Source organism: Sceloporus undulatus, chromosome 2 (genome assembly GCF_019175285.1).
Source record: "Sceloporus undulatus isolate JIND9_A2432 ecotype Alabama chromosome 2, SceUnd_v1.1, whole genome shotgun sequence".
Classification (NCBI taxonomy): Eukaryota; Metazoa; Chordata; class Lepidosauria; order Squamata; family Phrynosomatidae; genus Sceloporus; species Sceloporus undulatus.
In genome coordinates, this window is record NC_056523.1 from 226,948,478 (window position 1) to 226,965,798 (window position 17,321).

The 17,321-nt window shown below is 40.8% G+C and overlaps 1 protein-coding gene across 31 annotated transcripts in view; it reads left to right on the plus strand.

Annotated features, from left to right (window-relative positions):
• The window catches only part of ADGRL3 (adhesion G protein-coupled receptor L3), a 459,475-nt gene that overhangs the window by 425,271 nt on the left and 16,883 nt on the right, over positions 1-17,321 (plus strand). For 16 of the 31 annotated variants that reach the window (XM_042454258.1, XM_042454256.1, XM_042454257.1 and 13 more), the window contains one exon: positions 8,543-8,671. The exons of the other annotated variants lie outside the window; for them this stretch is intronic. In XM_042454258.1, coding sequence (XP_042310192.1) covers positions 8,543-8,671 — 129 coding nt within the window. The remainder of the gene's footprint in view (positions 1-8,542; positions 8,672-17,321) is intronic. 31 annotated transcript variants of the gene reach the window in all.

Here is a 17,321-nt window from a genome sequence, read left to right on the forward strand (position 1 = left end):
TTTTCTAGCACTGGACAATATCACATGACTGAAATTGGAAGTATAATCCAGTGTCATCTTGAACGGAATCATGCGTATTCACGTTATTGCGTGAAAGGTTACCTACCACACACGATTGGTGGCAGTCTGAACGCAATCACGCGTCAATCCACAGTTAAGTAAATTCGGTGAACTAGTCACAAACCCTGTTCCTAGGCAACTTTGCACTCAGTGCGCTGTTGTTTGGTGTGATGTACATGTCTCCTTTAGTCCTGGTTCACCCCCCCATCTCGAGGGGGGGTTTCCCATGAAGCCACACTGCAAATCTGCTTCAATTTTGCTTCTGCTTGTCCTTCAGCATTGCTGAGGGGGGGCTGCTGCCTGCTAATTAAGAGGCATGGACCGGGAGCTATTGGATAACCATTATATTCATGTTTTAATGTGACAAGAGTGAATATATGCTCATTTTAACGTGGATAGAGCATGTTCTTTCAACATTCTTCCCACCCACCCCTCTAACCTCTTTTGTAAATTGTGGGGTTCGTTGGTACCGCTCTCTCACTCCAGTCATCTGGAGTCTCACAGAGCATGTGCAAGGGTGCCAATTCGCAATTAAGAACCCAGCGATGTGATGACTTACTTTGCACAGAATCTGGATCACGTTCGGGGAGGCCATTACAGCGAATTTAAGGTGTGATAAGTAATCAGGTAATTGCGTGAATTTTTGAATTGACCTCGCTAGCTTCTCTTTCGAAATTGAGAGCCTCCCGTCCCGTTTGATAAACTCCACTGACTACAGAGATTCCTGAAAATTGCAGTTCCCAGTAGCTACTCTGTACTTCACCATTACTTGGCCTCTAACATGTTTTGTCTGCTGCTTCATGTTTCCCTAAGAGTTGTGGCTGATGCATCTTCCCCAGGTACACCCAAAGAATGTCTGAAATACCCCATAATGCATCCTGTAAACAAACAGTAGCCAAAGCGTAGCACTGTGAAGAGAAACACAGAGAGAGATCCCAGGGACAGGCACAGGAAGCACTCACCCACAGACATTCACTTATTTGGTCCTCATCCAGTGGGCTACAGCATCCAAAAACTGGCCCAAGATTCACCTCATTTTCTCTTGCTAAAATAGTGGTGTTGTCAAAAGCACTACACAACAAGGACCACTCTCTTCCTTCATAATCTTTCCAGCTTTGCAGCCTTTGTTTGCACTAAGAACTTATCACACACAGCATTTGGCACTGCCCACTCAATGCAATCCCTTTTTCTAGTTTGATATACACACAAACACACACAGAAAGAGATCCACCCCCACAGAAATATAAATTTAAAGCAATCTTATATTTTAAATTGCCTTTTTCTCTTGGGGTGGGGAGCATCCTTATTCAGGAAAGACTTAATTAATTGCTGGAGGATGAAAGCCAGCAGTTAGAATAGTGATTAAGAGATGCAGTGGCTTAGTGGTTAAGATGCCAATTCTGACAATTGGAAGATCAGAAGCTTGGCAGTTTGAGGCCCAAGTGCTTCATGATGGGGTGAGCCCCCATCACTAGTCCCACCTTCTGCCAACCTAGCAGTGTGGAAGCATGCAAAATGCAAGTAGATAAATAGGTATCACTTCTCAATGGGAAGGTAACAGCGTTTAGTGCAGTCATGCTGGCCACATGACCAGTAGAGCAGTCCTCGGACAATGCTGGATCTTCAGCTTAGTAAAGGAGATGAACACCACCCCCTACAGTCAGGTACAACTGGACATTCATGTCAAGGGTCTATCTTTACCTTTAGTAGTGATTAATCTGACAGTGATTAATCAAATTTGCTCAGCCAAGATCAGGAAGAACAATGAACTAAATGTTGTTTTAACTATGGAGTTTCTCACATGGAAGGCAAAGCGCCCAGATCCTATGGATAATCAGGGTTTAAATCCCATTACTATCCCGCAAGAGCAAGATTGTTTTCAGACACATCGGGGCACTTTGGCATTAACCCGGCATTAACCCATGCAGAAAGCTGCAAAATCCTGCCACTTTTTAACTTTGGGATTTTTAACTTCACTTTTTAACTTTGGGATTTTTGCCAAAGTCATGCGCCATCATCTGAAAACAATCCTGCTCTTGCGGGATAGTCATAGATTTAAAGTCCGTTTATTTGTGGGATTTGGGTGCTTCCCTCCCATGTGATAAACTCCTCTGATACCTATTTCTACTTACATTTCCAGGTGAATGTGTGTGAAAGAGAAAAAAGAGCATTGGTAACTGGACTATTCTGCTGAGAAGGAGATGGTGTGGGAGCAATGGGCTAGGTCTTGCCTTCTCAGCTTCTCTGACAAGCCCCTATTGGGGCTGGGAGTGGTCATTTGCCAATGGATTTTTTCCATGGAGAAAAAAGATCTTTAAAATTTTTCAAATTGAATTGAGGTTTTCATGGCTTCTCTTTCACTTTGATCATAAAGGGCAGCTAAGCCACACTCACTGACCACCCAAAACCAGCATTAGAGCAGAATTAACCTTTTGCACTGGAAATCCTAGCAGAACAATAGCAAGAAAGGAGGTAATTAACAGACATGTTTGCATCAATAAAAAGAAATGCTTTCCAAGCTGTCTCCCATGAGAGGACACGACAGAAACATCACTGAAGGTACTATTATGTTTCTCTAGTTGCAATTTATCTGCTGTGATGTCCTATGTCTATCCTAACTCAATAACCAGACTTCTTGGATGAACCAGTAAGAGTTTATTAAAGTTGATCAGCACAGGAAAGCACTCCTTGCTGAGACTGAGAAGCTACAGGCAGTTTTGATATTATCACCACCCCTTCACACATTTCATTCCCAAGCCAGTCAGCCTTGGGTGTCTGTCTCCACCACCTCCTCCACATTCCCCATGGTGAGCTATACTAACACCTGCCTTAACAGCACATTCTACACACACCAACCACATCTATACACTAGCATCACTATGGCAGAAGGACCCAAATAGGGAACTCTGACACCTGCCTTGTGTGCAAAGGCTCTTATTCTGTAAAAACAGCAGATTAACAAGTTTTATCTGGCATAAGCTTTCACCCCTTTTCATTAGATGCACCTGATCAAGTGGACTGAAATATATCTACTGTATATACTCATGTATAAGTCTAGAAATTTTAGTCATGAAATTGACCCCAAAAAACTTAGGCCTGTTACAGACTGCCAAAATAAATCTGCTTCGGGTCTCTTTGGAGGTATGTTATTTAAATGATGCATGGGTCCTAAGAATCCGGAAGCTGCACCAAAGCTGCACTCCAGTCCTTAGGAATGGAGTGTGGCTTTGGCGCGACCTCCGGACTCATAGGACCCATGCATCATTTAAACAGCATACCTCCAAAGAGACCCGAAGCAGCTTTATTTTGGCAGTCTGTAACAGGCCTATATACTTGACTTATCCATGGGTCAATGTTAAGTACTGTACTTTAACACTTATTTTAAAAGGAAACATCCCCTGGTGAAAGGCAAGCATGTAATCTGTCCTGGAAGCAACAATCCTTCTCTGATTTCTTATCCATCCAGCCTTTATTGTGACCCCAAAGTTATGACTGCTGGAATTTTCTAAGTCCTTTGGCATCACTTTCCTTTGCTTCATTTGTTAGATTCTTTGTTACATGCCCCTAAATTTTTACCTTCAACTTATCCATGGGTCATACCAAAATCCATAATTTTGGCCCGGAAAACCTGCCCTTGATTCATATATGAGGTTGACTTATAGTCGAGTAAATATGGTGAGTATATGCTAATTTTTTTTAAGTCTTTAAGATGCCACAAGACTCTTCACATTCATTTCACTACCATCTTCAAATAAATCCTGGTCTGCATCTACACTGCAGAAATTATCCAGATTTAACTCAGTGCTGTGGAATTCTGGGATTTGCAGTTGTTCTTGGCACCAGCGCTCTCTGACAGAGAAGGCTACATGGCTCACAAAACTATAATTCTGAGAATTAGTGGTTTGAAAGCGATGAATGTGGTGTCAAACTGGATTATTTCTGCAGTGTGGATGTAGCCCTGACTGCTAATCAAACTCAGACACTCAATTAGAAGACCCAACAAAGTATGAATAGTATGCAGTTCTAAGGGATCAGATTCTCATTCGTCTTACAGGCACATTACATATTTATATTAAGCATATAATTTGGCATTGCATGTTGTTGTTTTAAAAAAGCTTTAAATACCAGGGAAAGGATGTTCATGCATGAGATCACATTAATGGAGTGGGTATTTAAAAAACAACAACTCTTTATTGCAATCCCCTGGGGTTAATTAAAACACACCTGCCCCCAAAGTTGCTATTTGTGTCAGAAAGTAGGAAAGAAACTTCTATGAAAGCTTACAACCCAAAATGAATAGCTTTGGAGGACAGAGGAAAATCTACCCACCCTTCAGATTGCAAGTAAAATGGAGGGCCCAGTCCCAACTGGGGATGCTTTTTAAGATTTTTAAATAATTATTTTTAAAAACTACCCTTTCAACAAAACATGTACTTTGAACTCTGTGCTTCAGCTGATGTGGAGAAGGGCAAAAAATGGATAAAATTCTTGTTCACTATTCTGAAGAAGATGTTTTGATGATTGTACAACCTTGCATATACGTATTTGAATAAATATTCTTCAGTCTCTGCAGAGACATAATCTGAAATGCACACAGAGAGAAAAGGCTAGTGTTGTGGCAACTGCATTCAGAGATAATCAGTTTAATTTCAGTTTCATGGGCTCCATAATAATTCATGCAAATTAATCTCAAATTCAAACAGTAGAAATGTTACTCTGGAAGGAAATTAAAATTCAAAGTTTTAATGCCATGACTTCTATCCACTGTAACCTGAGCTAAAGTCCCCTGTCACCTCTTGTTTTCTTGAAATGTAATTAAGCCCTAGTTTCTGGAGATGAAATAGTCTATGCCACAACTAAGTGTGGGGATGCTTAAATATGTACACAGGTAAATGGAAAGAGGTGTCCAAATGCATGCATACGTGAGAGATAGGCTTTGAAAGTGCTCTTTATGAAATCATATTTTTCAATATTACTTCTGTTTTTCAATATTAAATTTTGGATTTGTTACTTTATATCTAACTTATGGAAGTGTCACTCTTCTGGGTCGTACAAAGTGACCTGAAAATTGCAATCCAAGAAATGGTGGTGGTGATGAATGACGATGATGGTAAAAACAACAAGAACAACAACATTTATTTATAACATCCTCTCCACCAAAGGGCGGAACATCAAGCATAAGTAATCAAAAATGAACAATAAAATACAACATTGTAAAATGCTAAAATAGTAAAATAATACGCTAATATACTAAAAGAAATGCCCTGTCACTACCCATGTCAGTGACTTTAGTCACACACTTCTAGGAAATACTTCTATATCCACATAAAAAGCTTTACGTAACGAGCTCAGGCTTCCTAGAGAGGTTAAGAACAATAAAAAGGGCTTTTTGTGATATGTCCATAGCAAAAGGAAGAAGAAAGAATCGGTAAAGCCACTGCATGGAGAAGATGAAGAAATGCTAACAGTGGACAGAGAAAAGGCAGACCTACTCAACACCTTCTTTGCCTCAGTCTTCTCACAAAAGGAAGAGGGTGCTGAACCTGAGGAAAAATGAGGACATAATAGGGGAAATGCAGTACAGAATAAATAAAGAGGTAGTACAGGAATATCTGGGTAATTTAAATGAATTTAAGTCTCTGGGATGAGATGAACTACATCCATGGGTTTTAAAAGAGCTGGCAAATGTAATCTCAGAGTCATTAGAGAATTCCTGGAGAACAGGAGAAGTCTCAACAGACTGGAGGAAGGCAAACATTGTCCCCATCTTCAAAAAGGGGGGGGGGAATAAAAGAGAACCCGAACAATTACTGTTAGGTTAGTCTGACATCAATACCAGGAATGATTCTAGAGCAGATCATTAAACAGAGAGTCGGTGAACATTTAGAAGGGAATACCATAATCACAAAAAGTCAACATGGGTTTCAGAGAAACAAGTCATGCCAGATTAAAATTACTAATTTGGTAGATGAAGGAAACGCTGTAGACAAAGCATATCTTGATTTCAGTAAGGCCTTTGGCAAGGCTCCCCATGAAATTCTTACAAATAAGCTAGTAAAAGGTGGCCTAGACAGTGCTATTGTTAGAAGGATTTGTAATTGGTTGATCAGCCGAATGCAAAGGATGCTCAGCAATGGCTTCTCTTCATCCTGAAGAGAAGTATCCAGTGGGGTGCCACAGAGTTCTGTCCTGGGCTCAGTTTGCTATTCAACATCAAATGGATTTAGGAATCCTAGTAAAACACAAGGTGAGCATTGATCAACTGTGTGATGTTACAGCTGAAAAAGGCAATTTTTTCCTAGGCTTCATCAATAGAAGTTTAAATGGAGGGAAGTAATAGTGCCATTCTGTTCTGCTTTGTTCAGGCCTCATTTGGAATAATACTTGTCCATTTCTGGGCACTACAATTAAAAAAGGATGTTGACAATCTGGTGCATATCCAGAGGAGGGCAACCAAAATGGTGAAGGATCTGAAAACTTCTTTAGAGAGACTTCTTTATGAAGAGAGACTTAGGGAGTTGGGTATATTTAGCCTGGAGTAGAAAAGGTTAAAAGGTGATATGATAGTCCTGTTTAAATATTTGATGTCATACTGAGGTTGGAATAAGCTTGTTTTCTGCTGCTCCAGAGAGTTGGAACAATGAGTTCAAACTACAGGAAAAGAGATTCCACCTAAACATGAGAAAGAACTTCACCAGTGAAAATCTCCGCTGCCTCGGAGTGTGGTGGAGTCTACTTCTTTGGAGGTTTTTAAACAGAGGCTGGATGGCCATCTGTCACACAGAGTGCTTGGATTGTGTGTTCCTGCATGGCAGAACAGGGTCGAACTGGATGGCTCTTGAGGTCTCTTCCAGCTCTATGGTTCTATTACTCTAAGTAGGAGTAAATCCCTAATTTATTTCCATATCGCAAACTAAAATTTCCCATGTCACCAGATATAAGCCAGGAAGGTAATATGAGCAGCAGGTTATTTTCAGTAGTGGTACAGTTTCTTAAGGACAAACAAGTGGGTCCTTGAACAGATCAATATACTTGTTTTTATAATGGTAATAGTGTCTTTTCTAACAGTATCTTTGTTTTTGTACCACCATTACAGTAACCAAACTTCTGTTACCCCTATCTCTTTCCGTGCTTCTGATCATGCGAGTTAGTGTGTAAGAATGGAGAGCACAACTGGCACTGTTGGTTTTCTTTATCTTTGCAACCGTCAGCTTTCAGGTTGCACACTGAGTTAGCTACTTACACATCTGAGAATTGCCCCTGTAAAAAGAAAAAGAATGCAAACATGTATGGAGAGCAACTCAGTATAGCATACTTCATTCTCAGTCCTTACAAAGTGCTTTCCAAGGGCATATCCTGTTTTGGGGGAAACTCCTGTTGTCAGATTTACTCAGTCCTGCCATTTTATGATTTTTAATTGTTAATTTTGTGGTTTATGATTTCAAAGCAACCTTTCTTACTCTATCTACTGTCAATAAATTAGGGATGTACATTTTCATTTACTGTATTTAATTCTCACATGAAAGAATGAATAATTTCAAAGTATTACTCCTCACTGGATGAGATTATGAGTTGTGTGCATTTATCACATTTGGGGATCTCCTGTCAAAAATAGCATTATTTGTGCAAATGAAATGTATGCAAAAAATCCTGATCTGTGAAAAACTTGGCAGTTATTGATCATTTCTAAATGGCTCTCTCAATGGGTAAAGATGTCCTGTCTTATCAAGGATGGGGAAAATGACTATTGTTATTTACATCTTTGCTATAAATATTCAAAAAATGAACTGAAAAGAACTAAAGAGTAATCTTTATTGAGACTGTAGCACCAGAACTAAAATCGGGAAGAAATCATGATTAACATGTTATTGTTGTTATTGGTTGTTGTCTTGTCTTCAAGCCATGTCTGACTTACAGCAACCCTAAGGCAAACCTATCACAGCCTTTTCTTGGCAAGATTTGTTCAGAGGGGTTTTGCCTTAGCCATCCTCTGAGGCTGAGAGAATGTGACTTGCCCAAGATCACCCAGTTGGTTTCCATGCCTGATCAGGAATCCAAACCCTGGTCTCCAGAGTTATAGTCTTACGCTTAAACTACTACACCATCCTGGCTCTCATTAACATGTGCTGAATATTCAATGTGCCATTTTGTATTGGTCACTCATTATATTTGCTTGGCCTTTCCTTTTGTTTCCAGTGTGAGAAGCATTAAGGCATGTGGAGCGTCTCCCTTCGGTTTGCACCTGGAGCAGTTAGTGGGGGGGTTTCCTGGCGCTCATTTTCCTTTTCCTCATCAGTGGCATCTGTGTTTTGCAGGCATTTAACTTGCTTATTACTTAATTAGCTGGTTGTTTTTAATCAGGGTCGTTGAAATTGTTGTTGGTCTGAATGGGTTTTTTAAAATCACATTGGCCTGATTGACCCTTTTTTTGTTCTTCTTTTTCTTTTGCTTTTCCCTCTGTCTTTCTACTGGGCTGCTCCAGGAGCCATGGCTAACCATCTTATAACCAATGCTCTTCTTCGTCCTCATGGCACTAACAACCCTTATAACACATTGCTCGGGGAATCGGCCGTCTATAACAACCCTTCTGTCAGCATGTACAACACACCAGGTGTGACGGAGTTTCTCTCATTTTTCTAGTGAGAATCCCATTTTATTTGGCTTTTATAGGCACAATTTTTTTTCTTTTTATTCTCCCCCACCCCATTTTTTTCTGAGCACAAATAATTATTTCCTCACTCATTTCAGAACACTTTTACATTTTCTCAGGCTTTTCTTCAAAGGATCTAAATTAATTTTTAATTATGCCCATTAATCAAATCTATTTAGATATGTGGTGCTTCATTTTAGTATTTTTTCATGTTGTTTTTCCCCCCCAGTATATGTTTTGTCACTTGTATCCATTTATCCTTCATATATTTCTTTGTCAAATCATTCATTTAAGAAACAGGAATGGTATTCAAGGTAAGTAATATTGAAAAAGCTTGTTAACTCAAATACTCTTGATTTTTAACATTCAGAGTAAGGTTAGGTTAGTGAAGAATATGTCCCTGTTGTCTCCCCAAACTCCCAAATTTTAATGAAGTATGGCTAGCAATTCAGCTGGTGTCATTGGGTTTAAATGTCACTTAAATTAATAGGGCTTAAATTAATTATAAAATACTGATTTCTGTGGGAAAGGTATAGCTGCCTTTAGTTGGATAGGCCTGTTAACAGACTGCCAAAATAAAGCTGCTTTGGGTCTCTTTGGAGGTATGCTGTTTAAATGATGCATGCATCCTAAGAATCCGGAAGCTGCACCAAAAGCTGCACTCCGGTGCTTAGGAATGGAGTGTGGCTTTGGTGCGACCTCCGGACTCTTAGGACCCATGCATCATTTAAATAGCATACCTCCAAAGAGACCCGAAGCAGCTTTATTTTGGCAGTCTGTAACAGGCCTAGAGAGAGGAGCCACATTACACAATATAAACCGAATGAAGTTATTTATCCCATAAACATGTAGAACAATGCAAAGAACTTATTGGTAGAACCACAGGTGTTTCCCTCAATGTTTCATGCCTACTGTGGAAATCTCCTTTCTCAAAGATATTAGAGTATACAAATAATACCTTCTCTGGACTGTGTGGTCTTCTGCTATGAAATGCTGAATGGGTTCATTAGTCTTTCAAGCTAAGAGACAAAAACATGTTAATCTGACTTTATTTTTCCTGCAAACATTTAATGTCTTGCAATACATGTTATGCTTTGCTCTATATTCAGTCCCATGAAAAGGCGGCTATAGAACATAAACTGCTGTGGCACATATCCATTATAAATCATGGAAGTTTTTTTTCCATAATGTAAATAATTAATCATGTCTGTACTTAGCCTTAATTATTTTTTAAAAGGTTGCCATACCAGACAGTAAAAGTGAGAATTATACTTTACATTTCCCATCATCCTAAAGCCTATGAATACTCAGTTCTCCCAAAAAAGTTAGTTTGTGTTGCACATATTCTGTGGTGCTTATGACAAGATATTGCAATTATATATTTATGGCCTGTCATATGGATCAGATCCAGACTAAGATTGTTGCCTTTGGTTCTCACTGAAATAAATGAGATTTAAATAATGAATAACTTGATTTCGGCTAACAGCACAATCCTATACTATTTACTCAGAAATCCTACAGACTTCTTTACAGACTAGCATGTATAGTGTAAGTGGACATGTCATGTTGGTTCAGTTTTGTTAAAATGTGTTTATTTGCACCATGGCTTCTTCTCTCCTAACACTGACTGGCACCTTAACCATTGATTGTGCAAACATGGTCTGTGTTTTTTATTGAAACCCAAACTGCAAACAAAAATGCCACATAGTCCCTGGAAATGAAATGAGTGGCATTATAGTTTTCATCCAGTCACTGATAAGGACAGTAAAGATTGTAAAGGACTTAAATAAATCAACTGTTTATTTCACTCACATTGTTTCAGATGCACATATGCCATAGATAAATCCAGATTGTGGAGTAAATCAGACTATAAAGTAAATAAGTATTGTATGAATGTACACAAGTCAGTATGGATTTCTCTGGCTATTGCAGCTGAGTTTATAAAGAGGAGAATCAGGTATTTTTCATAATGGATTTTGCCAACAGATTATCATGAGAGATCAGAAGTGAGATCATAAAGTGTAATGATAATGGTGAGCCTACTGTATGATATTCCTACAACAATTATTTCTGGCTTTGCAGCCATAGAAAACCTGAATTGTTTTCAAAATCAGCAAAGTAATGTACTAGCTGTTTCAGTTCATTCAAGATGTAATCCATGGTGATTTTCAGTGTGAACAGATCAAACCAAGGTGAGCAACACAGAAATTATATGCGGCTCCCCTGATAGTTGTTTGTGGACTAGGCATCTAAAATTTGTCATGTTGACAAAATCTAGCAGTGTTCTTCCTCTACTTTATCTATAAACAAGATGTGCCTTCCCTGCCTATCTTGTTGACAAGCAGATACATGCTCTAGAAACCTTCCAGAAATATGAACTGCATTGACATGTAGCATGGACTTTGTTTAAAGGCAAAATGGCACTTATGAAATGGTGATAATGATGATGATGATGTCAAATTGACATTTTACAGCAAAACCTGCCCTTACAAAAAAATATTGATTTCCAAAAAAAAGATTATTAATTTCTGCATCCTGTGATTAGTCTACAGTCCTTACTTTCAGATGATCTGACCTTTATAGATACAGTTGGCGCACTATATCCACAGATTCTGCATCATGGATTCAACGATCTGTGGTTTAAAAATATTCTAGAAAGCAAACCTTGATTTTGTCATTTTCTATAAGGGACACAATTTTACCACAATTGTGTATATAATGAAGCTTGAGCATCCACAAATTTTTGTATCCATGAGGGGTCCTGGGACAGAAACAAACCCCAGCGGATACAAGCAACCATCGTATAACCTTTAATATGTCACCAGACCTCAACTGATTAACAAAAGAATTGACAGTTTAAAAGATCCTCCCCTTGATAAGGTATTTTAATGCTATGATAACTATTTTTAAAAACTTAAATAATATCGTTCTTCAAAGTTGTTCCAGATAAATACTTCATTCTAATTGCTTTCGTCTAGAATAAGTTCAGTACCACTGAGGTGCTTTTTGCTCTTATGCATTCTTCAGGTTTTCTTGAGCAAGGGCTAAAGCATCTCTGACAGTGTTCTGTGTTTCTCTATAAAGTCCTAAATGTAAGGAAGAAATGCCTCCCCTCCACTGCTCTGGCTCATAACCTCATGGCCACTGAAGATTACAGAGGTTGAGTACTTTAAACTGAGATGCCATACCTCTGGATAGGCTGGGAGCATAGGCTGTATATCTGCTGCAATACCAGATACAGTACTAGTCCTTATAATGTTAATTCACAAATTTTTGTATCTTAATTTCTAAAGCACCATATAATTATCCACCAGGCCATTTATCTGATGGTGTTAAGAGGTGATATAACTATGGACGTTTCCAATATGTTCTGTGGTCCTGACTGGGAAATTCCTGTTGGAATTGCCAAAGGTTTCCAAGGGCCAATTCAGGGTCAGGCAAAAATGTCAACCAGCCGCTGCACTGGGTAGCCAAGTTAATATATGTTAACAGGTACTGTTTCCCTCGATTTGTCTTCTTGAGGAAGGCACTGAGAATACACACAGCTACACGATGGCATAGAATTTCTGCTATGAGGAGAGGTTGGAAGCTTCCTAGGGATGGAAATAAGATTCAAGCACTCAGAGTGAAAAAATGAGAAAGGGGCATTTCTAGTGTCCAAAAACAACCATAAGGAGAATCGTCCCCAAGGCCCTTTTGTGTTTTTCCTCCAGACCTCAGATAGACCTGAACACTATAAAGACTTACTTCTCCCCTTCCTCAAAGCTGGAGGCTACATTCTGATAGTCAGTGTGCGATGACAACGCTTGAATCGTAACCATCATGAATGAAGTATCAGATCGCACCCTTGCCCAACTTCCACCCACCATCCTGATGTCAAATGGGGGCAATTACCAAGAGGGGATAGTTTTTTGTGGGTTTTTCAGGCTATGTGTTTTTCAGATGAGTTTATTCCTGACGTTTCACCTACATATCTGGGCTGGCATCTTCAGAGAATGCTGACATGGAAGTGTGTGTGTGTGTGTGTGTGTGTGTGTGTGTATATATATATATACTGTGTGACTCTAGTTTGGGAGGAGGGATTAATCTGTGTATTGTTCTGTTCTTGAATGGCAAGGCCTCAGGTTGGGAGGATATGCAAGGAGGATTTGTGTCTGCTTAATTAGTGGTCCATTGTCTGTTGATCCTGGGTGGTTTTCATTTGCATTTTGCTGGGTCTTAAATTTGGTGTTTTTCAGGACTGGTAGCCACACTTTATTTACTTTAAGGGTTTCTTCTTTCCTGTTGAAGCTGTCCAGGTGTTTGTAGATTTCAATGGCATCTCTGTGCATTCTGACCTGATAGTTGTTGGCATGAGCCAGAATTTCAGTGTTTTCAAACAGCATTTTATGCCCAGGATGTTCTGCTACCGCTAATTTTTCTGGCTGACCCAGTCTGCAGTGTCTGTCATGTTCCTTGATTCTTGTCTGAACACTATGTTTGGTGGTCCCTATGTAGACTTGTCCGCAGGTGTGTGGTAAACTGATAGCCTTTAGGCACGGAGGGCGAGGTATAAATAACATAATAAAATAAAAATAAATAAAAGAAACTCCTGCGGCCGCAAGAGGGTCCCTCCTGTCCTTCGCTGAGCGACGCATTTGCTGGATTTTCTTGGTCGGTTTATAGATCATCTGGAGGTTGTTTTTCCTCACCAGTTTACCTATTCTATCTGTGACTCCTTTGATGTATGGTAAAAATACCTTCCCTTTGAGTGGTTGTTTGTCTTCACTCCTCTGGGTTTTTTCTGGGTCTGGTAGCCATTCTGATGTTATGTTATGAGCTGGGGTACCATTAGCCTGTAGAGTCCAGTCCAGGTGCTGCAATTCATCTTCCAAGAAGTGGGGTTCACAGATTTGCCTGTTACCAATGCTTTTATTTCTTGGAATGTAGTCACAAGGAAAATGTATAATGTGGGTTTTAATAGTAACCAGGCATAAAAGAGTTAACTGTGAGCCATGATGATTAGGCATTTAAACAGGAAGTGACATCAAAAAGATAGTCAACAAATGCTATAAAGTACTGTAGAATGCCATCAGTCTGAAAAGTCACTCAGGAGGGTGGCTGGATTCTTTGGAACACCAGAGGGAGAGGTGTTTCTCCAGCTCACAAGCTGCTGACTACAGTCACGAAGGTGGAAAATCTGGTGCCAAACGTTGACGTGTTGCCTCACGTGCTGCGCAACATCAAAAGCGTTTTAACAAGGGTTATGGGCCCAGTGTGCGCCTCAGGATCTGCCTGTGCATCTGAATGAGTAGCTGTTTTGTGAGCAGTTACCCAGAAGAGTAACTAAAACTGTCTGAGGGCCGGAAGGCAAAGAGTTAAGGAGCTGAGCTGCCAGCCATTATCTTATATTAAGCACATAGTGAGAACTGTGGAAGGCTGTCAAGGCCGAGCATTTGTTTGTTTTGTTGCCGGCATAGATTTTGTGAAGTTTCCAAAGTTAAATAACTCCAATTACAGCCAATGGGCTGTCTATGCCGAAGCAGTCCTAATAAGAGAAGGACTCTGGGATGTAATTGAAGCAGGTTTAACTGTCAAAAATGCTGAAGAAGATAGAAGAGCCAGAGCTACGTTATGTCTCACTCTGGAGCCCAGTCACTTAGACCATGTAAGGGATAAGGTATCTGCCAAGGAGGTTTGGAATGCACTGAGAGAAGTGCATCAATCCGACTCTGCACTGTCGAAAATGCTCTGGAGCAAGAGACTGTATGCTTGTAAGATGCCAAAGGGACAGTCTCCAGAAGAGCATCTGTCCACCATGCAACATCTGTTCCTAGAGGTAGAAAACAGAGGAATAAAGTTGGCTAAAGAACAAAAAGCATACCTCTTACTAGGCAGCTTATCCAATGAATTTGATCATATACTGTACAGCTTACAGGGGGTTCCAAAGAGCGAGCTCTCAATGGGCTTGGTGTCGACATGTGTCTTGGAGGAAAGATGTTTTGAGAAAGGCATTCAAAGACAGCAACATGCCGAACCAAGGTCAGCAAACACATCATCAGAGGCAGTTCAACAAGCCGAGAATGCAGCTGTTTGCAAAGTCAGGAGATGCTACAATTGCGGACAGCCAGGTCATCTCAAGAAGAACTACAAGAATCCACCTGCTGCCAGAAAGAAGGACAACACAGGTCTCCTGGAAACAGGAAGGGAGTTGTATCGGCAGTGAAGAACAGTGACTGTCAAGCCCATCTCACCACTAAAGCCAGATACATTTGGCTTGTTGACAGTGGAGGAACCCATCATTTAGTTAACAGGAAGTCTTTGCTGAAGAACTGCAAGCCCTCATGTGTAGACCCTGTGGGTTTGGCTGACAGGGGTTCAAGCCAAATAAGTGACATGGGAACCGTGTATTTTCCTGCGTTTGCTAAAGACTTTGAGAATGTGTTGTGTGCTCCCCAATTACAAAATTGTCTGGTCAGTGTGTCCTCACAGACTACAGACGGATATGCCCTACATTTTGAGGGGTGTGACTGTGTCATTACTAAAGGGGGGCAGATTTGTGCAAAAACATACAAGCACAACAAATTATATTTCTTAGATGACCATGCAGAGTGTGCTACAGTAAGCAATGTGCCTTTGCACTCAAATTGTGCACACTATTTTCATAAGGTGCTGGGACACACTAGTTTCACTAGTTTTGGGAAACTGGGAAGTGTTTGCCCTGGGCTGAAATTGAATGACTGCAAGAATCATCTGGATTGTTCTGTGTGCAGCAAGATAAAGCTAAAGGCTTTTCCTGTTGTCAAGAAAAGCAAATGCACCACCCAGAAACCTTTCCAAATGGTGCATGCTGATCTGGCCGGTCCCTTCGCTAAATCTGTGGGCAATAATAGATATCTGATGGTCATTGTCGATAGACACACCAGATACTCCTATGCTTACACACTCAGGGAAAAGAATCAGGCTGCTGCCACATTCAAGAACTGGGTGGAGATGGTGGAAAGGGAATTTGAGTACAAGGTTGTTACTCTGGTGACAGATAGGGGTGGTGAGTTTTTGTCCCAAAGCATGAACAATTGGATGAAACAGAAGGGCATCCACCATAACACCACTAATGCTGCCACTCCGCAGGAAGACAGTTTGGTGGAAAGAAAGATTGGGGTGTTAAAACAGATAAAGGATTGCATGCTGTTTGATGCAGGGCCCGCAGAAAGACTTTGTGGGGGGAGCAATCCTGGCTGCCTGCCACATCACTAACTGGGTTTGGAATTCTGCTGTGAAACAAACACCCTACTTCATGTTATTTGGGAGGATACCCAACCTAAGCTACCTAAGGGGTTTGGGGCAGTATGCCAATGTATTGGTTCCCTAAAATTTCAGAAAGAAAGGTGACCCCAAGTGGTGGAGATTGATGTTTGTGGGGTATCAGGGGAATAATTACAGGTTTTATCTGGGAAATGGCTGCATCCTGTTATCCAGGAGTGCAAATTTTGAAAAAGACGCTGGGTGGGAGAAGATCCACACGAACCAGGAGGTGTGTGTGAGAATGGGACAACAAGGAGTCAGTACTGGAACTAGAGGGGTGGGAGCAGCAGAGGTTAAGCCATATGGCCAGCCTAGCACCTCCAGGGAACCCACAGGTACACAGAACTCACCCATCACTACTAGAAAATTAGTGAAAGTGTCATGTACAGATGCAGAGGTGCAGACAAGTAGTGACTGGGAGGATGATAGGGGTGTACAGAGATAATAATCCCCAGGAGGACTCAGAGAGCCAGAAGGCCACCTGATCGTTTTGTGGTGCAGAATGTCAAAGTGTGTACTGTTGTGGCTGATGAGCCAGAGAGCTACCAGGAGCTTCTTACCTATCCCAGGGAAGAGCAGGAGAGATGGATTGAGGCCATGGAGTGTGAATTCTCATCCTTGGTGAATAGGTATTTGAAGTGGTAGAAAGGCCAGGAGACCAGAAGGTTGTAGGTTGCAAGTGGGTGTTTAAGAGGAAGGAGATGCCAGATGGAACCCATCATAGAATCATAGAGTTGGAAGAGACCACAAGGGCCATCCAGTCCAATCCCCTGCTTTCCCTCAAAATAAGGACTCAGAGTGGCTCACAATGGAAAAGAACAATTGAATTAAAAACATACCCACAAGTATAAGGCCAGGTTGGTGGCTAGAGGAGTCTCTCAGCAGCGTTTTGAGAGTTTTGACAAGACATTCTGTCCAACTGCAAAGCCAGAAAGGCTCAGATTAGTGTTAGCATTGGCTGCCAAGAATTGCCAGATAATTAGGCATTTTGATTTTGAGACAGCTTACCTGAACGCACAGCTGGATGAGGAAGTGTACATGGAGCAAACACCAGGGTTTGATCATGCCAAGGAGGCAAGGTATACAAGCTCAGAAAGCTCTTTATGGGCTTAAGCAGAGTGCATGCTGTTGGAACCTCTGTATCCATGAAGAGCTGGTGAGGCTGGGATACAAGCGCAGCATTACAGATGCTTGTGTGTACACAAAAGGAGAGGTCACACTTGTGATTTATGTAGATGACCTATGTGTGGCTGCTCAGACTGAGCAGAAAGTTAAGCTGTGCAGAAGGAGATGGCAAAGACGTTTGTGTTGAAGGACCTGGGAAACT